General features: G+C 30.6%; 2 protein-coding genes across 9 annotated transcripts in view; one reads left to right on the top strand and one right to left on the bottom strand.

The window, feature by feature from the left end:
- Positions 1–4,159, top strand: part of LOC145972339 (U4/U6.U5 tri-snRNP-associated protein 1) — a 6,332-nt gene extending 2,173 nt beyond the window's left edge. For 2 of the 3 annotated variants that reach the window (XM_083100897.1, XM_083100896.1), the window contains 6 exons: positions 321–595; positions 665–752; positions 1,877–2,075; positions 3,295–3,481; positions 3,620–3,774; positions 3,939–4,159. In XM_083100897.1, coding sequence (XP_082957023.1) covers positions 321–595; positions 665–752; positions 1,877–2,075; positions 3,295–3,481; positions 3,620–3,774; positions 3,939–3,966 — 932 coding nt within the window. In that variant the 3' untranslated portion in view covers positions 3,967–4,159. Of the gene's footprint in view, positions 1–320; positions 596–664; positions 753–1,876; positions 2,076–2,246; positions 2,372–3,294; positions 3,482–3,619; positions 3,775–3,938 lie in introns of those variants that run through there. The other variant, XR_014439139.1, reaches the window with a different exon arrangement.
- Positions 2,916–27,765, bottom strand: Plx (PTB_TBC1D1_like and TBC domain-containing protein plx). Of its 6 annotated transcripts, none has more exons than XM_083100893.1 (16): positions 27,395–27,765; positions 26,493–27,146; positions 11,184–11,339; positions 10,852–11,043; positions 10,304–10,612; positions 9,917–10,115; positions 9,694–9,810; positions 9,401–9,617; positions 8,985–9,305; positions 8,595–8,875; positions 8,327–8,488; positions 7,856–8,172; positions 7,494–7,746; positions 7,251–7,369; positions 6,949–7,173; positions 2,916–6,699 (listed from the first exon to the last, which is right to left on the bottom strand). In XM_083100893.1, the coding sequence occupies exons 2-16, from the start codon at positions 26,496–26,498 to the stop codon at positions 5,785–5,787; spliced, it is 3,789 nt and encodes a 1,262-aa protein (XP_082957019.1). In that variant the 5' UTR covers positions 26,499–27,146; positions 27,395–27,765; the 3' UTR covers positions 2,916–5,784. The 6 variants fall into 6 exon arrangements, with proteins under 6 accessions (XP_082957019.1, XP_082957020.1, XP_082957017.1 ...); XM_083100894.1 differs by having other exon boundaries at positions 26,513–27,146; positions 27,395–27,763; XM_083100891.1 differs by lacking the exons at positions 26,493–27,146; positions 27,395–27,765 and adding exons at positions 19,626–20,058; positions 20,405–20,611.

Genomic DNA, 27,765 nt, shown 5'->3' with positions numbered 1-27,765 from the left:
TTGAAATTATTCGAGATAAATTAATTTCTTTGAGCATTAATCACTTGTAAATTGTAATTGTAATTTAAAACTTTAAAGTAAAACATTAAATTACGTTATTCACTCTATATATATATATATATATATATATATATATATATATATATATATATATAGCGTGTGTGTGTGTGTGTTTGTGTGTATATTGTATAATATGCATACATTTTTCTGTTTGTTTAAATTTTTTTTCTCTGCAAAGATAAAATATGATATATTCTTTTTCTCTCTTTTTTATTTAGCTTAAAATTAAAATTTTATACAATTATTGTGTGTATTAATAGCCCCTGCAGAAGATCTTACTGGAATAAAACTGGAAGAAGATGAAAAAGAATTGGAGTTACAATTAGCTTTAAAGAAAGCACAACGTTTAAAGGAAGGACATATAGCTGGTATTCAGAAAACTGTTGAAACAATAAAACAAGAAATTCTTAACTCAGAGGAAAATCAGGTTGGAAATATTGTTCTTAATTCTACTGCAGAATTCTGTAGAACATTGGGTGATATACCTACGTATGGACTTGCTGGAAATAGAGAAGAAAATGGACAAGAACTCATGGTATGTTGAATATGACATTATTTGATATTTATGTATTTTTGTAATCGTTTTGTGATTAAAATGTTGTAGGATTTTGAAATGGATGGAATTAAAGATGAGCCACCTATGAATGAAGATGAAGATGATGGTCGTGGCGCTTGGAATACAGTACATTTAGGTATTTTATCCTATATATTAGTGTTAAACTAATTGTAAATATACATTATAGATAAATGTAAAGATTAATATAAAAATTTATATATATATATATATATATATATATATATATATATATATATATATATATATATATATACAGGGTGGCCCATTTTAATCCATCTAGTCGAATATCTCGAAAACCAAACCCGGGAGAGAAAAATGTTTCAGACAAAAGTTGTTTGATTCCGAGGGGGCCATAAGATGGTACCATTGGTTTGACCTTGAAGAGTCATTTGAAGGTCACCTCAATTTTTTTAAATGGCACCCCCTATTTTTTATTACATATTCTTGTAGCTGACCTCGAGAGCTTTCCAAAACACTATAATTAAGTACCTTTTCGTTAAGTACTTTTTCAGTTATGAGGTTTGAAATAATTTCTTAATTTTACATAAACGGTAAAATATCTTGTAAAATATTCATTTTTCGATTATCTTACCTTAATACTTTTACGTACAAAATAATAAGAGGAATCAATTGGTGTAAAGAAAACACATAGTTGTTTTGAAGAAAAAATATGTAATTTGCAATTAACAATTCCATATTTTTTCTTAAAAACAACTATGTGTTTTCTTTACACCAATTGATTCCTCTCATTATTTTGTACATAAAAGTATTAAGGTAAGATAATCGGAAAATGAATATTTTACAAGATATTTTACGGTTTATGTAAAATTAAGAAATTATTTCAAGCCTCATAACTTAAAAAGTACTTAACGAAAAGGTACTTAATTATAGTGTTTTGGAAAGCTCTCGAGATAAGTTACAAGAATGTGCAAAAATATATAGGGTGTTCCATTTAAAAAAATTGAAGTGACCTTCACGTGACCTTCAAATGACTCTTCAAGGTCAAACCAATGGTACCATCTTATGGCCCCCTCGAAGCCAAACAACTTTTGTCTGAAACATTTTTCTCTCCCGGGCTTGGTTTTCGAGATATTCGACTGGATGGATTAAAATGGGCCACCCTGTATATATATATATATGTATATATGAGAAAGAAAGAAAGAGAGAGGCAACAAAAATTTACTCTTCGTACTATGTATAATTAATATGTTTTTCTTAACGAATTCTATGTAAATATAGATGAAAACACCTCAGAACCAGTTGTAATGGAAGCAGCAATTTTAGACGCTGAACCGTCACTCGGACACGGAGTAGGTGGAGCTTTAAAGTTAGCTATGAGTAAAGGTTATTTGCAGAAAGAAGATAGCAATCGACCTTCCGCGTCACGATTTGCACATTTGCAAGCTCAGAATTATTCAATAGAGGATAAAACATATGGGTAAGTAAATCATATATTACCGCGATTCGATATAAGATAATTTCTTACCTGTTTAAAATATATGTATATATACATATTGTGGAGAAAACATGTAAGAAATGATTCTTACGTCGAATGCGCTTCCACAAGTATTGTGTTAGACAAGTCTCTAGTGAATTTCTGAACTGTCAGTTAACAGTTTTAAATAGAGCCCGGAAATCGGTGCTCGGAACGGGTGATCCGCTACCACTACAAGAGTTTACCGCTTAATCGGAGGCGATAACAGATGACCTGAGAAGAGAGTAGGATTTGTTAAGGTATGTTATGCGGTTCAATTGCTGCAAATCGTCTTATGATTTTGAACAAGTCTATTTGGACTGTGAGAAGATCAAGATCTGCAGACGCTAAATAGCAGAATTATCAACGTCAATGGATGTTTAGAAAAAAAAATATTCTTTGTTTTTATATGATACAGTCATGATTGTCTTATATATAATTATAGAATTTGCATGTGTTTAATATAAACCAAGACAATAGACCATTTTATAAACTAGTTTAATAACTAGTTGTTTTTTATTAAATATTTAAATTATTTGAAATTTACTTAAATGAATGAATTTAAATGAATATAAAGACATAAAAAAAAAAAGAAATATTTATATACATATTTTTATGTGCATGGACATTAATATATATATATATATATATATATATATATATATATATATATATATATATATATATCCATAACATTAATATATATCCATTTTTATATTTTTGTATTATCATTATATATTATATAATACAAATTATTTTTATTTATATTTATACTAAACATGCATTGGTAAATGGTAATCAATATAAAACTTAAATAACTCAATATATTTAAAAGTTGTGTATCAAAAAATTCAGTTATATTACAATATCGATAATTGTTACTTTCAATAAGTAACTTGTTTATTTTAGTTCAATTGCTTACATAATGTAATATATTGAGGACTTATGAGTATCATTTGTAATAAAGAGTATTGATACTGGTAGTGGACACAAGTTTCAGAACACCGCATTTCAAGGGCTTTAATTTTTATCTTGCTTCTATAACATTAAGACCTAGTTAAATGAGATAATAACAGAATATAATCACGTTTTTAGCCGTTATCTTTGAAGAAAGTGGAACAATTGATAAAGAGCTTATAATTTGAAATGTTTATTTGCTCGTTCATGTTTCTTTTTGTTTCAGGGATGACGATAAATTCGGTAGAAGAGATCGTTTTAATGGACCGACGTCTGATTTTAAGGAAAAGGAAAGTTTCAAGCCAAATGTGAAGCTTGAATATATTGATGATGATGGTCATGTTTTGAGCGCCAAAGAAGCTTTTAGATATCTATCGCATAAGTTTCATGGAAAAGGCCCAGGAAAAAATAAGGTTTTTATATTAAATTCTAGAAGTTCTAAAGAACATTGCATGTACAAATTTATTAAATTGTAACATTTGTTAAAAATTTGTTTTTAAATCAAGATCAATATTCATAAAACTGTAATAATTCTTCAATATGTATATTAGGTGGAGAAAAGAATGAAAAAAGCTGAACAAGAAGTTTTAATGAAGCGAATGTCTTCAACAGATACACCTTTAGGTACACTAAATTTATTGCAAGCAAAACAGAAGGAAACTCAATCACCATACATAGTACTCAGCGGCAATAAACAGATGCAAACGTAAGGATACTCAATAAATTTATGTAATATAAGAAATAGTGATTAAAATCAGTTCATTATTTATGCTTCTTAATACATATGCTTATTTTTTTAATAATTTTTCTTTTTTTGATCATAGTTGGAAATTGATGGAAATTTTAATGTAATAAATATATTCTTTGCAGGACTAGCATAGCAAAAACAAAACATTGAAGAATAAATGGAAACAAGGATAAAAATTGTATATAATCTTACATAGTGTAGTTTCAGGAAATAAAATTCAGTTCATATAATTTCATGTAACAAGGTTTATAAATTAAGAGGGATAGAAGGGAACTTTGTATTTTTTTTAATCATTAATTGTGGATTAAATTGTGTCTATGATAATAAAGCAAATATTCAGAGATTCACAAATTCGATCAGTTTTAAACTTGCACAACTTATTTGGCTCTACAATATATTCTTGAACAAAAAACGATGAGAACGAAAGTAATGATTTTATAGATATTGCTTTATAATAAAGCATACTTCGCAAATATATGAGTATATTTTTTGATGAGTAAATATGTTTTACAGCATATTTCTAAAAAATTGATGAATAATGGAGGAAAAATTCAAATAGAAAAAAAAGGAAAAGAATAATAGTTAATAAGTCATTTCACTTAATGAATTAATGGAGAAAGCAATCACTTTGTATGTTGTTCCTTTAATTATTATTGTACATTGTGTACTCCATAAAACAATCTCATTTTCATTATATATTTGATATTTTTATTTGTTATTGTAATATAACATTAGCAAGTCAAAAAAAAATCTGAAAATCTATGTATTAAATATTTCTTGGCTCACATCTCAATACTAATACAAAATATAGTCTATTCTAATAACAACATTCACGATAGCAATAAACAATGGAACATATAGAATACTTTTATTTTTGTCATAAGATATGACTATACTTGCATTACTTTGTTACAAATTGATACAGTTATCTATAGTTACAAATAATAGTCATTAATTACTAATAGTATATTACACAGGTTCGAATACTACAAAATATAATTTTATTATGTTTATAGATATATTCCTATTTGTCAAAATGCTAGCAATTTTAAGTATCTTTTATGGAAATTGATTGATTTTAACTATTTGCTAATTTACAACATTTTTGATATGAATGTTACATGTTACTAATGCTATTTTCGTATTAACGATAGTAAAACTTCTTCATTATAAAGAACAGAGTGAGTATATGTATATATACTGTTAACTATCCCTGATATCACAAGGCTTGTTTTGTGCAAAAATAGTAATACTTATATAATTCTTTGAATCTTACAGTGCATAATAGCCATTTTAATGGCTTTCATAAATATGATTTTTTTTTCAATAACACAGCTGCTCTACGCGTATGTGTATGCAATATATGTTTATATGCACATACATATATATAACTATACAATTAAAATTGTTTTTATTTTACTATAAAATGTTTATTCTAACACAGAGAAAGTTTGGCACTTTCTTTGGCAATCTGAAACTGGTTACGCATATTATTTTTTTACCTATTTCTTTACATATTTTTTCTTAGTACCTTATTTCGATATTTATCTTATTTTCTGGATATGAGTGCAGTTTTAATGCATCTTTATAGTATGAGTCCATTCTTTATACATCTTTAAGTATTTATCTTAAGTATTTATTTGTAATCAATGGATTCTTTGTCGGTTGTATACGATATTTCTAAATGTAATATCAAATACTATACTCTTTAGTACACTTTGGTTAACTCTCATCAAGTTGTAAAAAAATTATCAGATCTCAATATAAACTAAAAAACATTGTTTCTCTTCTCTAATTAAACGAATTAAAAATTAGTTTTCAAATTTTCCCATTCAAAAACGCAGAGATAAACAATCAAATACAGATTGTATTAAGTGTCTCTACTTACCAATATCGTTTTAAATATATATTTTTTATAAAGATTCTTTTTGATAAAATACTCTTCGAAGATGCAGTCGAAAGTAATTGTTATCTATTTAAAGGATCGGAGGTCCTCTGGTCAGGCTTTTGTTTGTCATTATTACATTCTTCCTGACAACTTGGACTAGATAATCTAATAGGTTTGATGCACTTTAGTTTCGTGGTTCCGCCATATCGGAAATTCACGTCACTACAAGTGTCGAGTGGATGTACAGTTCCTGTTAGATTTGTTAACGAATCATTGCTTGTAACTTCGAGCTTGCTGGTGGGAACTTTCTTTACAGATCCTAATTCGTACGCAGACTTTGATGACTTCAACTTAAGTTTCAATGGCAATGATATCGATTTCTCCAAATTGATAGCAGGAACTTTTAAATTGTTTTCGTTTTGCGGTGCCGGATTGTTAGCCAGATTCATAGTGTCCGTAATTTGAATGTCAATGTTGCCCGTCTTGGGATCATTTTCATCATTGTTGCCCCTTACCGCTAGTTCCGAGTATTCGTTTCTGAGAGCAGCTAACTGTGCGCGTTGCTTTTGTATATGATTGTGCGAATTCGAAAAGAATGAAGAAACTTTCTCTAATTTTGTCACTAGATTAGGTTGACTCAAAGTAGATTTTAAGGGAAACGGCGTATCCATACTATTATTTCTGAGAAGATTTTGAGATTCTCTACCAGTGGAGTTACTTTTTATCATTCCATATTTGTTGTCTTCGATAACTTTTAGAGGATATGACTTGATGCCTGTGTTTCGTCGTTTCTCTACCATACCCAGCTGCGCAATTATTCGACGAACTTCACCCGGTACTTCAATATCAGCACGTGTATCCACTAATTGCTGAATAAACGCGCCTAATGTAGCTACTGTAACTTCAAGACTGCGATTCTGAGATTCGAATCTATGGACAGTTGCTTGTTGCATCGAGCGTGCCGTTTCGAGCCTGTGCAAGTTGCTCATAGCAATCTGTAACATAATTTCAATATTATAATGATTGATAGAAAACAGAGAAAAAATTAAAGAATACAACAAATAATATAATGCAAAAATGATAAATTTATAAATTCTAAATTTAGTATGAAGTTGTAACCGATATAAGAAATGTCATTAAACAACACTTAATATATTGTAATTTTGCAGCAGATTGCAATATATCCTAAAAATATCGAAAATACCATATCTTTCAATTATAATAGACGTTACTTTTTTTATTACCTCAAGTTGTTCGCTAAGTTGCGCAACTTCTTGTGTGAGTTGCTTGTTCTGTAATTTAAATTTCTCCAAATTCTCTATTTGTGGCTTTACTGAAATCATTTCCTCTTGAAGCACTTGGTATTCCACTCTGTATTCATTCAATTGTTTTGAGATTTCCAAATCAGGATAAAATACACGTTTCATTATGCGATCTAAGCTTTGTTTGTCCACCGCTGGCACACGTGTCTAAATTCAATATAATAAAAAAATAAATAAAAACATAAAAATTTATTTTAGAATATAACTTGTGATATATTCCATACCTTGAGATATTCCATAATTTCTTCAAAGTTATCGCAGTATAACAATTGATCCTGATGTTCTTCTAATAGTGCAACTGATACCCGAAAGAGGACTTCGGAGTTCTCCAGAAAAAGTAAATCTTTGAAAAAAAAAAGTCAATTATTTCAAAAGATAAAAAAAGAAATAATTTTATAAATTAATTAAATATAAATAAAGTTAAAGATTTATAGATAAGTTTATAGTTAAGAAAATATTATTCTTACCAAAAACTCTGGTGACAAAGCCCAAAGGAAATTGACTGGCAAACAAAGTTAACAACCATGGAGCAGCATATAATGTAGGTGAAACTTCATGTTTATCAAAATGGTTATAAATTGCTGGTAAGCGATCGTGTAATAGTCTAGAGAGCTGATACAAGTGCAACTGCAATGCTGCCATATCTGGCAAGTACAGTTTCCTGAGTCCTCGGCGAAACATCAAATGTCGTAATAAGAAAAAGGCTTGATCTTCTGCCATCTAATAAGTTTAAAAAATAATATTCTGTATATTCTATAAAAACTGATTATTGTAAAATAAATATAAAATTATTGTAGAATTGAACAATGCGAATTAAAATTGCACTCACATGCAATAGAAGTACTCCGGCGACGAAACTGAGACCTTGACAATAACCGACTTCGTGATCCAACAAGGAATAAGCTTTCAATAAATTGAAGAGCGCTAATTGACCAGGTCCCAAGGGTGAACTAAAGTACGGATGACTCGGAAACGTTCTCCCCAGATCGATAAGAATGGCATGTTGTTGAGATGTAAGTTGCTTCAGGAGCAATTCATAAGGTGTATTATAATTTGGAAAATCTTGAGTATCTATGGGCGGTTGTTTTAAGCAAAATTGTTCGGCTAGAAATTGCCAAACTTCACCTCTCTTCCCTTTCGGTACACCTTTAAAAAAATTTATAAAATATAGTAAAAATTAAAAAAGGATGTTTTTTAAATTTTAGAGAGAGAGAGAGAGAGAGAGAGAGAGAGAGAGAGAGAGAGAGAGAGAAATATTATATTTAATTATTGTTGAAAAATATATTGCATTTCTAGTTACCTTGTTTGATAGCGTGCAACAGCATTTGATTATCACATTTAGTTGAAACTCGCGATTCCTTGCTAACAAGAAGATCCCAAACTTCTATCACTTCACGCGCACAGCTACTGAGCTCGTCATATTCCAGTTTAATCCTTTTTACTGTTGCCTCCTCTTGACGTTCTGAAATTTCAATAGAAAATTTAGATAATGTAAAATATCTTATTATATATGTATAAAACTAAAAAATTCGCACGACATATTTCAAGATATAAAAAAAAAATTTTACCTCTAAGCTTTGCGTTTTCTTTTTCCATTCTTATTAGTATTAGTTGTTGATTAATCGCTTTCTTCCACAAGTCTCGTAATTCTTGTTTTGTTCTATGTTTAACGGACGTTTCTAAACTTTTGATGATACTAACGTTCTCAATTTCTGTACTATTATGGTCTTTACTCGGCGTCACAACTCTATTTAGTATCGTTTGCCGCCACGAACCATTGGCTTGTATCGTGTTGTTTCCGTCGGTCTCCGTGGGAGATGTTTTCGGTGAGTTACCAACTTTTAAAAAGCTATATATAAGAAATATAATAAAAATATAATAAACGGTATAATTATATTTATAATTGTATTTATATGAAAATTGACAACGCGAGAAATTGAAAATACAGTGATACTGACATGTCCATCATAGAACTCTTTGGTCCGTTATTTATAACTATCTGCTGTTCAGGCGAGACACGCAATGATCTTGGTCTACTCGATTCCGGCGAGATATCTAGTACAGATGATTGCCTCGAGTTATCTGGGCTTTGACTACCATTCTTTTGTACCGTTGCATTCAGATGATTCGAATCTCGCAATTGTGGTCCAAAACCAAAATCATCACGCGAACCTTTTCTCTTCATAAGATTGTCAAAGCTATTCGTAAGAGAGCGTTTTGCCTTCATAAAAATCGTACTACCAACGCCGACGCTTAAATATTGATTGAGAAATTCACTCCTGTAATATATAAAACATTTTATGCCAGAATATCTCGTAAAAGACATTTACATTTGTAACAATAGAAGATTCATATATAGCTGACGATGCATTACCTATTCTCAGCCGTATCATGTACGTGTCTAGCTTGTTTTAATTCGCAATGAGCACGCAACAGTCGCATTAAGAATTGATTTTGACTCATGGAGTTCGTACCAATGTTACCCGCTGCTTCGGCGCTCTTATATTTGCTCACAACAATCTCCTGCTCATCCTCCGGTAATAATTCCATACGCGATAAGATAATGCTTTGCACTTTTTTATCATTTTGTCCTAAAAATACTTCGTGTATAAAATCAAGTATACAATTGAATATTTCTCTAGAGCATAATCGATATAAATATTTTACCTTCGATTTCTTGACATAGTTTATTGTACCAGTACATAGGGCAATGTTCGCAAGAAAATATAGAGTATTTTTCTTTTCTGACAATGTTACAAGTTGTAACAAAAGCTTGGCTAATTGCTGCAAAAAAATCGAAAAATTATTATTGACATAAAAAATTAGAATTTTGATAATAAAAATGGTTCATTATATTTTATCATATTATAGAAAAATTAAAAAATCTTGCCTGCGACAAGATCATCCGCGACTGATTCGGATTGACATTTGAAAACGTATCCGATGAAACATTCTGGTTCTTTACAAATGAATCCAAAGTGATCCGGATTTTTTACACCTTGCGCACAACTGGCTATATCCTTTAATTGCTTGTGCAGAAGAACCTGCTTTCTGTCCGGGCTAATCAATCTCAAATCAAATCGCCCTACCTGAAATATAAAATTTACATATACTGTAAAATTTACTCAAAAGTTAATCTAAAATGTGTTTTTTTCTTCTCTAAAAGCAACTTTCTCTATAAACAACTTTTAACGTTCAAAAAATAATTAATGAGAGCAATAAAAATAACTAATAAAAGTAAAAAGTAATAAAACAAAGACGTTTTCATATTTCGTACTTGAAAAAGCATGGTACGATTATGATCATCGTTTCCTTTAACGGCAGAATCTCTTCTGCCATTTAAAACGCTGCCGGTAGATGCAGCGCGACTTCGCATAACTTCAGGTACAGTGATATTAAAATTAGCGACAGATTCGGATATTTGATTTCCATCGCGTCCGTCATTTTCCACAGGATTGGCGCTTGTTCTGGGAAAAGTTTCCACGGAGCTGCTTAAAACTGACGGAACTCCAAACGGATTAACGTTTGAATCTATACTGTTTCCCGACACGTTCTCAATACTGCCTGATTCACTAGCGGTAGATTCCTGAAAACGTAACGGTATACTTCCATTTTCCATAATATACTTGGCAAAGATGGAATCAAATTAATTCGTATTAATTATGTGATATAGAGATATATAAGAAGTATTTCTTGATTATTCGTCAGGAAATATCAATGTTAGAAATTTAATATAATAAAAATTTATAACACGTATCTTAATTCAATATATATCACAGAGAGGTGTAAGATAGCACAAAATTATATAACTGAGAAGATAATTACCGTACTATTTTTTCTATTAATGGAAGACATTAAAGCTTCTTGGCGTTTCAACCGTTGACAATCTGACAGAAGATTACTCGTCGAAGACCTGGATTTTTCGAGTCCATGAACGCGAAACTTTATTAGAGCCTCATCAATGAAAGATTCCGGTACTTTTGAGTGCGATACTTTTATTTTGCCGATATAGAATACCTGAAATTCAAATAATATAAGATATATAAAAATCTTTCTAATTTAGTATCAAATAAATTTTTGTCGCATAGAATTTCGTCATTTATTAAAAGTCCGATGTGCAAATATTTTTTATGAGAATAAAAAAAGGGGATAATCACCTCGAAAAATTGGGAAGAACTAGGAGATATATCGGCTATAGATGTCAGACTAGCCGCGCTGCTTTGTGATCGCTGCGGCAAATCCTTCTCTCTCTCCATTCGCTGAGCTGCTGAATGTTCCTTCATCTCTCTTTCGTCTCTTAAAAATTGTTGAATCTACAAATAAAACGAACATAATAACATTACGTAATTGCGACTAATCGTTCTGATGTCTTCGCTGTTACAAAAAACTTGTATTTATTTGAAAGGAGCCACACAAATTATCGTAAGAAAAAATTATTTACAAAAAGAAGCAAATATGATTCCTCTGTATCTTTGATTTCCTTGTTACTTCGTTAAAAGAGCTTAACGTTAAATTCCGTTTAAATTGATCAATTAGCATGTATATAGAATACATATTTTTTAAGTTATGCGTGTAATATTAAAGATATTTACACACATATCAATTGTACTGTTAAGTTTATTATTTATTATCAATAATTCTTTTTTTTTCCTTTCTTTACTATTTTTTATCTATGCAAAATCTAGGAATGATTTTGTGATAAAAAATTTCTAAAAAATATGATTCTATTATTATAATTTTTATTATTTTGTACGAGATATCAATTCGTGTCATTAACGATGCGTAATGCAATTTATTTTGCGCGAGATATATTCCCTCGAAAAGAATGTCCAATTTTTTAAAAATAATTCAAACTGCAACATTTCATACGTGACGGGATCATTGATATATCACACTAAACAGATTTCGCAAGAAAACGTGCATCGAACGTGGCTTACGGCCGTGGACCAAAATAACTCATTTCAGCAGCACTCGTGGACTGCATGGCTCTCATTCTCCGTCTTTATTAGTCCTTTCTTTCTCTCTCTTTCTCTAGTTTCTTCCAACATCTGTTGCTCATTATTTTTGTGACTTTGTCCGAAATTTTAATTTAATTCTAGAATGCATAACCAAGATGGTATGAAAATTAATAAATTAAGGTAAAAAAATAACAAACTGACTTTGGGATAAGATAGTAATTTAGATAAACAACTTAAAAAATTGATTAAAAATTATAGATTATGAAATAAAATAGACATAAAATTATAGACAATATATTATGTGAAAAGACATCTATATTTAGTCTTTTCATATAATATATTGTCTATAATTCTATGTCCATTTTATTTCATAATCTATAATTTTTAATCAATTTTATAATACAGAGTATTTAATCAATTTTATAATACAGTATGTGATTACAAAGATTCTATTTATGCATTCTAAAGTTAAATATATCTTGTTTTTCATCTACCACATGCATGTATTGCAATTTTTATTTGCAGGTTCCAGGATCTTTATTTCTATCACGTAAAATTTTAATCTTCTTATATTAACTGTAATAAAGATTGCGCGTGAAATGCTGATTTTGTCGAATTTGTGTTGGATTTCTTCGCGTTCAATGTTATTCTTGAGTATTATTTGCATTCCCATACCGTGTTTCGACGTGGGAATGAGCGCGACATAATTTTCTAATGAGCTCTTTCAACCGATGATGAAAATTATAGAGGACAAGACGATACGTTTGTACTCATGATAATGATGAAAATGTCTGGTTTTCTACAATGTTAATCGTAATCTTCGTCAACGACGGTGTCGCATATAAATGTCACGGAACGATAATCCATTCGTAAAGTTATCTCGCGACGACCATGAATATTTGACTATTTACTACGAGAAAGCACGACTATGTCTGGCGGCACAGAATGTAGATAGTTGCTTAATAGAAGGGCTTCTCGTATCCAATTAAGATACGTGCTTTATTGTGTTCCCTCTTGCGTTTCCGTAATGTTGTAACATCGTTATTGACATTCGATATATACGAACATGTGCGGTTCTTCGTTAAATTGGGCAGCTCTGTTATGTCTAAATAGTTTAGAAAGTCCTCGTTATGTCGTTATGTCCAGATACAGCATTAAAGATTCTTTAATTAGCAGATTAGAAATAATGTAAAATAATTAAATTATTGTGTAGAGCAAGAAGAAACTAAAATTTACATCCTGCTTTATAATATAATTAGACCTCCTTCATTAATGTACTCAAATATTATTATCTTTTATATCCATTTGGTGTAGAAAATACATTTATCACCGTAATGTATATGTTTAAAATTAAAGCAATGAATAAATCTCAAAGAATAAAGGCAATCAGTTCCTCTCACGCAGGCAAGTCGTGCACATATTTTTTTTTTAATAAGAACAATTCGTCAAACGCTGAAAATAGACATTCGCCTCTACTCGATGCTATTTTCTTCTAGCACTTGGCACTTTGCGTGCCTGTATACGTTCGACTTTGTCTCTGATCCCAATTGATCGAATTAAATTTGTTGGTGTACGTCATCTCCGATGATGCACGAATCGATGTCGTGAGCGTGGCGATTAGATTCACGTGCGAGGGAGCAAACTTAATGCGTGCGTGAAGCCGAGTTTCGTTCCAATTGAGACGACTGCACGAGGATACTCGGCCACTCGTTTACGGGCACATTCCTATTCAAGGACGAGAGCGCAATGTAAATTGTGCGCAAAAATACGCGAAAAGAATTAATTTCCTTCTTCATCGTTTTATTTGATTTATTTTCATTTTTAATCGAAAAGTATAAAAAAATTGTAAAAAAATGATTTCAATATATTTAGCAATTACGTAGAATAATAATAATACAAGTTAAAATACATTTTTAATTTCTAATAACCTCTCGATAAAATAAGTTTTCAATTTGTTGCTATACTATATTAAATATTTATGCATCGTGGAAGAATTAAGATAATTATTCTTTAATTATTTAAGATAATTCTTTAATAATAGTTGAAGTATTTTAATATTAACAAGAAAGTTGCTACTAATATTGCATTCTCATATTTGGTAAAAAAACTGACGTTAATAATACTAACATTCTATTAGGATTACTTTTCTAGATTAATTAATATAATGTTATCATATGCATACATACATACATACAACATGAAGGAGATTATCTTAGGATGTATATGTGCAGGTGTGTCCGTCCAGGGTCACTCATAAAAGACAACAAGAAAGGATTTGTATTTAAGTGCGATAAATTAACGATATCAAATTTAAAAAAAATTAATTTATATTTAAAACTAACGTGCGTATTGGACTCTCTGTTTCAAATATCATTATGATATTAATGTTTCAAACGAAAGAAAGACTACATAAACTTAATCAGGATCGATAAAATTGTTTTGCGAATGTATAATAATGTATTTAACATAAATATCCGATCATATTACGCAAACTTCACACATACAGAGTTATAATGCATAGAAGCAATACACAGGAAATAAGTATTTAAGTGGAAAATAATTATACTTCTTTAACATGATTCTTACTTCATCTCGTGTGGACAATTACTATTATGTACTTTTCATCGAAAGAGCTTGCTGCATGTCCTACATTGACAATCATTGTATACAATATATAGCAGAAAGGTCGAAATGCGAGGAGCTAATTTATTCCTCGTGCGAATCTTTGCCAGTACCGAGGGACGCGAAAAAGAATAATTATTGTCTTTCTTTCTCCCACGAGCGACCTCCGGCTATATGTATAATGCCTCATTAGCAGTCTCACAACATGACTATTATGTAAATGAATATTCTGGAGATGAGGATAACAACGTACTATTAATAATTAACGATAATAGGATAAGTGTGTCACTTTCGATCGACACTTGTCAAGCAATCTTTAAGATGGGATTCCCGTTTTTGTATTTTACAGAGATAGAATTTCGCAAATGTTGCAGTATTGGCAAATAGCAATTAATAATTGTCGATAGTATCAAAATTTCTGTCAAAAGGATGATTATTGAAGATTATTCGTTTTTCTCCTTTTCTTGCAAATACAATATTTCGTCCCACATTGGCAATTGATAAAGATTGTCGATTAGTGATAACACAAAATATCAGCATTGGAGATGTATCTGGGTATCTTGTGATTGACAGGAATTAGAGACAGAAAACATCTGCTTTTAAAGTAAATATTAACTCTTCGCGCACATAATTACATCCAGGTAAGTTGTCCTAATTCATTCCCGAATATAATCGAACTTTTATTTGCGAGTTAGCAAAGTTATTTGAACATTACGAGCATGATCGATGTGTACATACGACTGTATACGATATGTATACATAAGATATGTGATAGTTTCATGTTACGAAATGTTTCAGTGATATTCGATAAGTACAATTATTCGTATGCCAATATTTCAATCAATCAATCAATTAATTATTCATTATTTAAAATTGTTTTCGATGAAACTTTTAAAAGAAATTAACATAATAATATCTTTGCATACGACAGAAAAAATAAATTATATATCTTAATATTACACACTCTCTTAACTGAAATGCCTTAATTAAGAAAGTTTATATATATACACAGTCTTTATATAATTATACAAATTATAAATCAACTGGATTTCAAAGTTCCCTGAAATTAAGTTCGCATAAATCACAATATATTACATATTGATATTATGTAAAGTTGATTTCCACTGCAAAGAGGATATTAAAAAATATTCGAAGCAAAATTATAAATAGATTTGATCATGATGATAGCCGCGTTATTGAGATGCAAAATAACAATACGAGATAAATATGCGCGCGCCGGAAGGAAATGTATTTTTTATATTTATTCTACCGAGAAGCGATGTTCTTCTTGGCGCATATTAGATGAAAATAATGAAGTTTCCCAGAAAATCTCACGTAAGATGGACATAACGTAAATGTAACTTGTACGTGACCGGCGAGCTGCAACAGTGCAACAGCAAACTTACAATTAGTATAAATGCGATCTCGGATAAAAAAACTTGCTATGCTCCATTATCTACTCTCATTTGCATAAAACGAAGTAAACACGAAGTTGACGAAACAAAAAAGAAAAAAAAAGATATTAGCCTATGGCGCAGTATTTCTCAATATTATCGTTTCTTTCTTTAATAATTCTTCGATTTCTCTCTTTATGCTATCATTTTCTAATTTCCTTTGTTATCTTAATCTTTTCTCATAATTTCCCTAAATAGATACTTTCATTTCTTTCTTCGATCTTCTTCTAGTTTTATATTTCTCTTTTCACATGCTTCCATTTTTCTAACTTCCTTATCTTTTTCATTCTAATTTTTTCTCGTAGGTGTAAATAAACACTTACAAACACTTAATGAACACTTATATTGTTGGTAGAAAAGAATATTATTTACTTAAAAGTTTTTTGCATTGAGTTCAATTAAGTTCATTAATCTCTTACATTCTTAAAAACATGCGTAATCTCTTGAAAGATCGTATGACCAATGTTGAAAGCTATTATTATATTATTGATCACACACACACACAAATTATACCGTTCGATTTCATTCAATTATTTTATTATTTTACTTTTTATTATTTATCAGATCATCATTCGCGTTATTTACCGCGTTCCCAAGAACGATATACGGAGATCACGTCGAATTGACGTCACGAATGCGTTGATTCAACAGTGCAGCTTCAGTTGCTCCCAATAATTGATACGCAAGTTAAAGTTACTGTAGATTCTTAGAACGATAAGGAAGTAATAATCGTCGAATTTTTTTTTACAGCGATTGTCAAGAGACACGTGTTCGCTTATTTGCACGCGTCAAGCTTATTAAACATCGCGCATGCAACTGGCACGCTCATGTGTAAAGGTTTTAATTATAATTAGGCTCATGTAAACCATTTTAGCAAGGTTCATTATCAAGTTGATTTTTTAAGGATGTAGAAATATGTTTCATATATACGGGATTACGTATATATGAAAAATAATTTCGTCTTCAGCGTTAGTCGAACTTTGGACTAAGACTTTGGCCCAAACTTTTGGCTAGACTTTTTGGGAAATCCGTCTATGAATGAAACGACAAAATAATATTAGAAACGAAATTTTCAGCGTTAAATCGCGCACTAAATGCGCGTCATTAAATTCATAGCGTTGATTATGTAAAAGAAAAAAAAACGCGTGGAGAATCGGCAATTCGGAAAAGAAACATCGATTGGCAGAAACTTTTGTGCTTCTTACAAGGGAATCAGAATACGGTCAGTCAACGGTCTCTGGCATGCTAGCTTGGGATTTCACATCGCTTGTCCGGCGATGTAAATTTAGATCGCTGTATGCTCGGTTTTGCGAAAATACGCCTTTCTTACTAACGGAAGAAAGGGAGAAAGAAAGAAATTCTTCATAAAATTGCAACAAATCTAATTAAAAATGAAAGAGTAATTGAAGATAATTTTTAAATCTTTTCGTGGGACTTGAATTTTAGTCAAGTTTTAAGTAGTTTCCGACATTATTCGCGCTTTATCTTCTTTTGCGAATCTCGCAAATTAAAAATGCGTAAAAATATTTATATGTTTATATTTGCTAAAACAAAAAAACCTATAAAATAAAATGTGAATTCATGTGCCAAAACAAAAAAAACTATAAAATAAAATGTGAATAATTCATGTGCTAATAAAATAGCTTTGCAATTAGTTTTTTAATATTTAACGTTGTGAATTGATGAATATAAGTAAATTGAAAAAAATACTCGAATTTTCAATGCCATTCGTTAAATGGTTATTCAATCTTAAGCAAGGATAAAGCGATGAAACGAACAATAATGACTTCGAACAGATTCACTCAGAAGAAGCCTACGATGACAAATACACGATGAGGGAAATTAATAACGTCGTCATTCGTTGTAACGTATCGAAGTGACACGTTTTGCTCATAATGGCACCGACTTAGCTTTAATTAACCCTTGCCGCGCGTGTCATCAGCAACTATGGCGAAATCCCTTGATGAAGCACAACAAGTAAACAAGATTTTTAATTCGTTTTATGCAAATATCATAATTTTAAAAAAGTATCAGTGTTATAGACAATGTACAACATATACAGAATAAGACATTTAAAGGACAATCAAAAAATTATCTATTTCATTAAAAAGATCTTATTAAAAGCTAGCATTCGAACAAAATTGAATAAATATAAGATATAATAAGAAAGAAAATTCTTTTCTAATATTAATTTTTTTACACAATTATAAGTATACAAGCAATTAATATGTTTTTGCACATATATTCCTATATATTTTTAATTGTTTTATATATGGATATATATATATATATATATATATATATATTCATATATGACAAAATTATAAGTAATAAAATACGTAAAAGAGATATGTCGTTCTATTTAAAAAAATTAAATTTATGGACAATCTTTAAAAAAATAATTTAAAGTTTTCGTTTAAGTCGCATATATTATAGATTAATATGGTAATTTTTATTCGACATATTGTTTTATAATTTTTATATAAAAAAAATTATATGATATTATATAATATAAATTATATTATATATGTAATTTTTATTCGACATATTGTTTTATAATTTTTATATAAAAAAAATTATAAAACAATATGTCGAATAAAAATTACCATATTAATCTATAATATATGCGACTTAAACGAAGATTTTAAATTATTTGTTTAAAGATTGTCCATAAATTTAATTTTTTTAAATAGAACGACATCTTTTTTACGTATTTTATTATTTATAATTTTGTCATAAAGTTTTATGAGAAATTCGATAGAGTTGTTTAAAAGATATGATGTTTAAGATATGTTAAAGATGTTTAAAAGATTGTCACTTGTGTTATATTTAGGTTGATTTAGATGTTTATTTTTAGATGTGAGCGGAAAAATAAAATAATTCTATTAAGAAACTTTATTACTATTATTTTAACAAATTCTATTATTATGATTATTTAAATAAATTCTATTATTAAAAAAGATAACTGAGTGTATACCCTTGTATATCAAACACATTGTACAAAATACTTGCTGTAATAAAAATTTCGAAAAAAGAAACATACGTAAAGGAAATCATCTCAGGATTATTCTCTTACTACTTTAGAAACGCCACGTGTTTAAATTAAAGCTCGGGGAAAAAAGAGTTTCCCTTTAACATTGTCAGCTAGTATTAATTAGTTTTTAATGAAGAAATGATAAAAGACTATGGAAGCACTCATGACTCCTTTGCCTTTAGAGAATTGCGGTGAAACAAAATTATATAAAAATGACTTTAAGGAGTCTACGATATGCGATCAAATGATTCGCGAAATGCAGTTTCGTTAAAACTATCAATGACGACGAATAAGTATAGCTATGTACAACGCTAGGTATAAGATGTTAGCTATCAGTTGTGCGCTCGCTTATATAATTACAAAATTTACGTAACTCAAAAATACACCGAAGATCGTATCAAATGCGAGTTGAATGCGAGCTTTAAAAAAAAAAAATGTGTGGCTACGCTAACGACTTTAATTAGTCTCAAGCGAGTAAACACATGTTCGCGCGGAGATATATAGCGGAGAATGATCTACGGATGCACTTACCAAGGGCTTTTTGACAATTGTACTGGTGTCACTGTAGGATGTGACCTTCACATAGGGACTGGAGACTGATATCGGTACCGTTATCATTTTAATTTTTTAAGTTTTTGTCTCACGATGAATGAATTCTTAAGAGCTTATTTTACTGATTTCATATAAGATTGATTTACACACTTTACTCTATATTCAGTTATTTGTGTATTTTTTCAACAAGTGAAACAGCATGATCTTCACAGTTGATGGTCGAGATGTCATTGACCGTAGTCACGGAAACGAATCAATCTTGAAATGAGGCTCTTTGAGATTATATGTGTCGCGTTATCTTTCGCTTAATAATTTCTCACTCCGATATCGCTTTAATCTCCGATAATCTCGATTGTTTTTTATTGAAGTTACATTTTTCAAGAACAATGTCACAGAGGGTCGTGGGAAATGCCTATAGAAGTATTTTCAGAAACGTAAGCCAATCTGTTCGAGAATATGTAAATGTACGATCGCGTGAAAGTTTGATTCCAATGAAGCTAATCACAGACATCTAAAACTTTGACAAATCAATTCTTTCAATTATTTTTACGCGAATGTGTAATGCGTACGATAGACAAATCTAACTCGCAAACCGATTTAAATCGAAGTGCCTAATGCAACTTGCTCTCGACAAAAAAATTCAGCTTATTAATATAATTAAATTGCGATGATACTAATTTTTTATAATTTTTTATAATAATTTTAATCTTCCATTAAAACTCGTGCAAGTCGAAAGTTTAACCGTATCACAATCGTACGTTTTTCTTCTTCTCAATCTAGTATTTACGTCAGCGATATTGAGATTCAATTTCGAAAGAGTTCCCAACAAGCGCGACCCAAAACTAATCCTGTTTCCTCGCGTGGCACTTGCAAAATATGTTGTTTTCGCAGTTTGCGTTAATACGCGTTACGTCGCTCGTCTTTGCTGACGGTCGAGCAAACATAGACTGACATATGAGAGCGCCGCGACGCCACGAGACGAATGAAACGCTCGATTGGTGGTTGCGTGCTGTCAGGTAACGCGCGCGGTCCCTGTTTAGCATACCCAATATTCCTCAAACGTTTTCACGTATGTGGAAAGACAGTAGCGTAGCTAATTCGACTCCAATTCGCTCACGAAGGAGTCAAAAATCGCGATTTCGCGGAACAATTTCCCAAGCGAAATACATATATCTCTGACATTTTATTTCAGTGAAAAAAGAATTAGCGCTACATTAAAACCGGCACACTTTTTAATGCAAAGTTGTTGATACCAGTTTAGAATTAATAAATTTTAAATGCCAAGGTTCTCTCAGATTTATGATAAAATTACTAAGTAGCTTAAATTTAAATCAAATTTTAATCAGGAAAATTAATAGCGTGGTTTTCAAGAAACAAAGATAGACTTCTTGAGGGTAGCATTAAGTTTCAGATACGTGCCGAGTTTAACAGACGTTTGTACGCGCGTTATCATATGTTCTCTTGTCTATTATGCGGCACCTCGTCGCGATTTACATATTTGTACAATCATAGCGGTATGTCTTTCGTTAGTCGAGATGAAGCAACGAGACGATAGCGTAAAGCCCCTTGCACAATGCTAGGCAACAGGCAATAAGAACAGAAATAGTATCTATTCTCTGCTCCTATTGGCGAATATTTTCTGTTCCGCGTATTTATTGGTGAATAGTTTCTATTCCTTATTTCTATTGTCTGTTGTCCAGCATTGTGCAAGGGGCTTAACACTTGCACTAGGTGCAAGCGACACATAATCGGTTCGTTTCACTAAGCGATCGCGACTGTATCTGGAATGAGGCGATTCCTGTCTGGAATAAGATAAGAATATCAATTGCGTGCCGGTGAACCATGAAAGGTCCTTTCATTTCTTTCTTATACTTGCGTAAGCTACTTTTATGTAGTACATTACTGTTACGCTCTCGAAGGACACAATTCACGTCATATTTAGTTACTTATGCACTCAACGTTGAAAAATAAGCAAAAGTGTGAAAAATTACCTCAATGCCGTTTGAAACTAGGATCAAAAAAATTTGAAAAAATATTCGAGACTACATTATTTCGAATATTTCTATCGAGGATCTATATGATTCGATCGTGCAATAATTAATTATATTTTACTCGTTAAAACATGTAAATTGTTTAATATACAGGGTTTAGCAAAAGTGTGGAAACCCCTTAATATTTCGAAAAATACGCATTTTAAAAAAAAATGTTTCATACAAAAGTTATAGGGTTTTATGTGGCGCATTACACAGCAACATTATTATGACCTCGAATAGCGTTGTCAAGGTTATGTGAAGGTCACCTCCAACTTTTTAAATGGGACACCCTATATGCTTTTGCATATTCTTGTAGCTTATCTCGAGAGCTTTCCAAAACACTATAATTAAGTTAGTTTTCATTAAGTACTTTCCGAGTTATGAGGCTTCAAATCATTTCTTAATTTTACATAAACCATAAAATATCTTGTAAAATATTCATTTTTCGATTATCTTACCTTAATACTTTTATGTACAAAATAATGAGAGGAATCAATTGATGTAAAGAAAAAACAACTGTGTAAAATTAAGAAATGATTTGAAGCCTCATAACTCGGAAAGTACTTAATGAAAACTAACTTAATTATAGTGTTTTGGAAAGCTCTCGAGATAAGCTACAAGAATATGCAAAAGCATATAGGGTGTCCCATTTAAAAAGTTGGAGGTGACCTTCACATAACCTTGACAACGCTATTCGAGGTCATAATAATGTTGCTGTGTAATGCGCCACATAAAACCCTATAACTTTTGTATGAAACATTTTTTTTTAAAATGCGTATTTTTCGAAATATTAAGGGGTTTCCACACTTTTGCTAAACCCTGTATATTCCTGTTTTAAAATATTTATATTAAATATTTAAATATTTATTTTAATATTTAAATATTTATATAAAATATAATATTTATATAAATATTTTATTTTAATATTTAAATATTTATATTGGAAATTTATATTGGAATTTAAAAAAATTATTTATATAGTGAAATTTAAATATTTATATTTATATCGCAGCTCAAATTGGAATACACATTTTATCACAATTGAATCATTACAATTGCAAATATTTTTTTAACGTAGTCATTATGCAATCCGGAAAGAACGCGATAATGAGATAAAAAAAGGAATCATCAAAAGAATATTCTTAATAGGTTGAAACTGAAAAACTGAACAAACGTGAATAAGCAATGTACCTGGAAAATTCCGAGGATATAATCCTCTCTGATCACGTGCATTGTCCGTAAAAACCTTGCGGTGTGGCCAACACCAATCGCAACAATGAAAAGGATACGTAACATTGAATCAGTACATCGATTAAAGACTGATTAACATCGCATTTATCGACCGTCATGTAAAGCTAAATATTGTAATGGCACTGTGTTATTGATTCGAGAACGCTATCTTCTCACATCGATTGAAATCGTTGTATGAACGAGAAACTTATATGATATCGTCTTGCTTTGCTAACATTAAAAAAAATTAAATTAAATTTTTTTGGAATAATTTTGAACAATAGATACTTCAATAATTGTTGGTATTAATGACTAAATATTAATTGTCAATATATAATATCGATAAACATATTTTAATTATTTAAAACACAAAATGAAAAAATTAAATATTCACATACATAAATATATAATATATAATAATATATAAAAACAAAATATTATATATATGTGTGTGTGTGTGTGTGTGTGTGTGTGTGTATAAGATCGCATGCATAAAATATTATGATACTTCAGAATTTTCTGTTCTGTTTGCAGAAATATATAATAAATTAACCAAAGAGACGATAAACTAGTCTCTCCGTTAAACAGATATTTGTTCTCTCCGTTGATGCAACAGATCTAATTTTATGTATAAAAAGAAAATAACATACGTGTATTATATTCAGTTCATATTATTATCTTGTCGACAATGACTCATAATGAGACATCAAGAGATACGTTTCTGAAAAGTTCATTATGTATAAGTATTATAATGTATATATTGTATTGTTATATTTGATTGATTTGTTTTCTCAAACATAAAGAACTTTCACTTTAAAATCATATATATATAATGAATCATACATTCTTTATACATATAAACGATCCAACAAAATTATATTACATTACATATTTATAAGAAAGAAATTCGAAATAGATTCAAAAATAAATTTAATCCGATATTATTGTCAAAAATAATATAAATATGGTGCTATTTGTATATGAATCTCGCAATTAATTAATCTTTTTAACTTTATTTGTAATATATAAAATACGACATAAAATATTTATTTTCTGTAATCGACAGTATACGATATGCAATTTTAAATTTATTTAATGTTATAAATCCGTTTTGTGCAAAAAATACAATATTTATTTCTAAAATATTTTTAACTTTATTTTTTCGAGAAAAATTTATAATGTCGAATTGTTTTCTATAAATATGTAATGTAATCTAATTTTGTTAGATCGTATAAAAAATGTACGACTCATTTTATATGTATGATTTTAAAACCTAAATAAGAAAAAAAAAATTCCAGAAGTTATTTTTCCTCTTGTTTAATTATTTAAATTGCTTGTAAACTATCGTTTGAGTTTAATATGCGTGAATTAGTGTTGTTTATGTGCAAAATCACTTATAACTGATTTGATTTATTTATTTTTATTTTAGCTGATGAATAACAGGGCCAAAGGTAAAATAAACTTAATAACAAGCACATTATATATATAATACTGTTTATCATGCGTAAATAACACTGCGTAGCTAACGAAATCATAAATAACTGCGTACATTAACCATGTCTATGGACACTCTTTCTAAAGAAATAAAAGGATAAAACTTGCGAATGAAAATAGTAATAATGATAAATAGCAATAGAGTTCGATTTTTATTCAGTGTAGAAACAAGTATAGTTTAAACATTGGCTGCGTTCAGCAGAAAAAGCTGCTTTGCAACTGTTGTAAAATTCGTGAGCCTGATTGATGTATGCTCTTAATTTTGACTGAATCTAAGAGCATACACAAGAGTTTCTACACTGAATAAAAATCGAACTCTATTGCTATTTATCATTATTACTATTTTCATTCGCAAGTTTTATCCTTTTATTTCTTTAGAAAGAGTGTCCATGGACATGGTTAATGTACGCAGTTATTTATGATTTCGTTAGCTACGCAGTGTTATTTACGCATAATAAACAGTATTATATATATAATGTGCTTGTTATTAAGTTTATTTTACCTTTGGCCCTGTTATTTATCAGCTAAAATAAGAAGATAAATAAATCAAATCAGTTATAAGTGATTTTGCCATTTAGAAAGAAATTTGTTAAGTGAAAGTCAAAGGATTTTAGTACTCCTATATTTCAACATATATATCAATGTATATTTCAATTGTTTTTTTTAATATTTTCCGAAAACTATTTTTGTAAATAATATTGTACATACTTGCATACATAAAATATGAATAACATATAGCAATATATGCAATATGCATCTTGAGTTTTTCACTCGATTAAAAATTTGTAAGAATCGTGAGCCGAGGAATGAATGGTCGCATTTAGCTATAAATGCGAACGCACAAATTTTTGCAACGTGATTTATTTTATCAATTAATCATTGACGGATGTGCGAGGGTCACTTACCGCGAAGATGCGCCTTTGCGCTCTTTCTCTTTCTCCTTTTTTCTTATCCAAAAATCAAGCAGTCGACTTAAAGTCAAACGAACTGCTCTCGGTCGACTTTCACTGCGCGAGCCGCGAGGCGAGACGAGGCGAAACGATGCGAGACGAAGGAGGCATTCGATTTTCAAAGGCTATCTGGTCGCGGCACGTGATACGAAAGACGCGACGTGCAACTCGCGCACTGACAGCTAATGATCCGCGGCCGATAATCCTGACGATCGTTAAGGACAAACTTAATAATAGTCACGGTGAACAAACGATATATGGCACTTGTGGGCCACGATTGGCTGCCCGGCGAGTAGCGATTTCTCGGCGATTGGCCACTTTGGGAATATGTCACGATCATCGACAGCCGGAGTAAGAAACTTGCGCGCATTGAAAGAAATTAGAATGTAAAATCTATACGCGTGAGAACGACATAAAAAATACATGCATAAACATCTACGAATCTAATAATAATTTACATATGAGGGTTCTTAGAAATGTGATAAATATTTCCTCAAATAATTATATTAATAATAATAGTAATATATGTCATGTTTTATTATTATAAAAAATATTTTATAATATTAATAATAATAATAATTATAATTATAATAATAATTATTATTATTATATATGATATGTCACAAATGAAGGCTTAAAGCGTAATTCCTTCGGGACTTGTCCTGCTTCAATATTTTGATATCTGTCAAATGCTTTGAATATGCGAGTACTTTTATCGATTTTTATATAAATCTACTTCAAATTAAACGTAAATGTGAACAACTCATTTGCATAGACCTTTTCGAATATATTAATATAAAATGTCTTGCAATACCGAGCGATAACGAGCCAATGTCGCCAGCGACTTAAACATGTTCCATCGATCGCAATTACAGCGCAATCATAACGATAACGATCGCAAGTTGTGGAAACGTTTCCTGTTTACGTGTTCTACGTGCACAAGTCGCAATTATCGAAGAACAGCGTATAATCTAATAAAGCTTCAAGCGCACACGTCGTGTAAAAACATAACCTAATTTTGAGAGAAATTTCATCGGAAATTCTACTCCCTTATTATCGTGGGTATTTGACCCAAAGAACGAATGAGACGAGGTGAAAATCCGCTCGTGATCGGAAAGAGGGATAAAAGAGAGATATACCTTCATCAAGGTGTCCTTACTTTTCGCGCGAATCACTCGCCAGTAGCCGCCGAGTAGTAACCGAAATACTCCACTTTCGCGGGGAACCGCTCGATACCGGGTCCTCGTCCTTATTCGTCGTTATGTCGTTTCGTCGTCGACGATTTTGCTCTTCTCCACGTCGTCCACCGTATCCCACTGGTCGCGCGGCGCATCACTTAATCAGTCGCAGGACACAGGACCTCGTCGGATCATCGGACGCGAAAACGGAGACTGACGGAGGGACTCTAGTTACGTATCACACACATACGACGCACACCATCTTGATAATACCGTTCTGTCACTGACAAAACTCGCTTTAGCGTTTGCTGCCGCGACCGACTTGCTTTTGTTTACTCTCCGCCTCCTGCCTGTCAGCGGAGAGGAGAGAGGGCGAAGGAAAGGAGGTGGGGGAACGTCCTTTCGTGAGAAAGCTCTCCGGCATACAACAGGTATATACATAGATGTCTTTCACCCTCTCTAATCCAGGGTCAGGTGGATAGCTGGATTATGGTAGTTTTGCAGGGATGCGAAGTGATTTTGGAAATGCTCCGAGATTTCCAAGCTCTAGCTAGAAGAGATCGCGAGGCATCTACTCGATGTGTATTTGAAGATCTTTCTTGCGAATTTTCGATACTATAATAAAAAGAAAAATCAAAATTATAGAGGATTATATTATTGTCGTTTTTAAAATTGCAAGAAAAAATGAAAGAAATCTTGAAATTTTATAATTGAGAAAATTATAACAAGATTTTGTATCACGAGGCTCATTAGCCTTTTAATCCATCACTGTGCCATGTTTTTTTTTTCAAATCTTATTGCATAATGAGTTTGTCATCAATTAATACTATGTCAATAATTATATAATTTTATATTAGCCTTACCATATGAAAGGATAACACTAGTTGGATGTTGTTAATGTTGAAATCATTTAATAATAATTATAGTTTATAAGTAAATATCATTTAATAATAATAATAGTTGCGGGTTATTTTACTTGTGTATTTATGCAGAATTGTAAAATAGGTTGAAACTTCACAACACACACACTAGTAAACATAAAATATTGTAAACAGTGTAATTATCCAAAAATATATGATACGTAACATATAACATACGTAGAATTGCAGAAAAATAAAATCATCAAATCTTTAAACATGTCACGTTGCCCCCTCTTGTGACGAAGAAATAAATTTCTAGTTTTCCGCGCGTTATTCAAATGTACAAAATAATATTTAAAATCTACAAGAATTAG

The sequence above is a fragment of the Camponotus vicinus genome, unplaced genomic scaffold (assembly GCF_025532165.1).
Source record: "Camponotus vicinus isolate PSW18456_S1 unplaced genomic scaffold, iyCamVici1.0 SCAF_5, whole genome shotgun sequence".
NCBI lineage: Eukaryota > Metazoa > Arthropoda > Insecta > Hymenoptera > Formicidae > Camponotus > Camponotus vicinus.
The sequence above is the reverse complement of the archived record's forward strand: the minus strand, read 5'-3'. Positions and strand labels throughout refer to the sequence as shown.

Excerpts from the sequence above, each read along its gene's own strand:
- Plx (XM_083100890.1), bottom strand. The coding sequence starts at position 19,712 with ATGATAACGGTACCGATATCAGTCTCCAGTCCCTATGTGAAGGTCACA. Across the intron at positions 11,340-19,625 it reads CAATTGTCAAAAAGCCCTTG|ATTCAACAATTTTTAAGAGA; the intron begins GTAAGTGCATCC and ends TTTTATTTGTAG. Across the intron at positions 8,173-8,326 it reads GTTGCACGCTATCAAACAAG|GTGTACCGAAAGGGAAGAGA; the intron begins GTAACTAGAAAT and ends ATTTTTTTAAAG.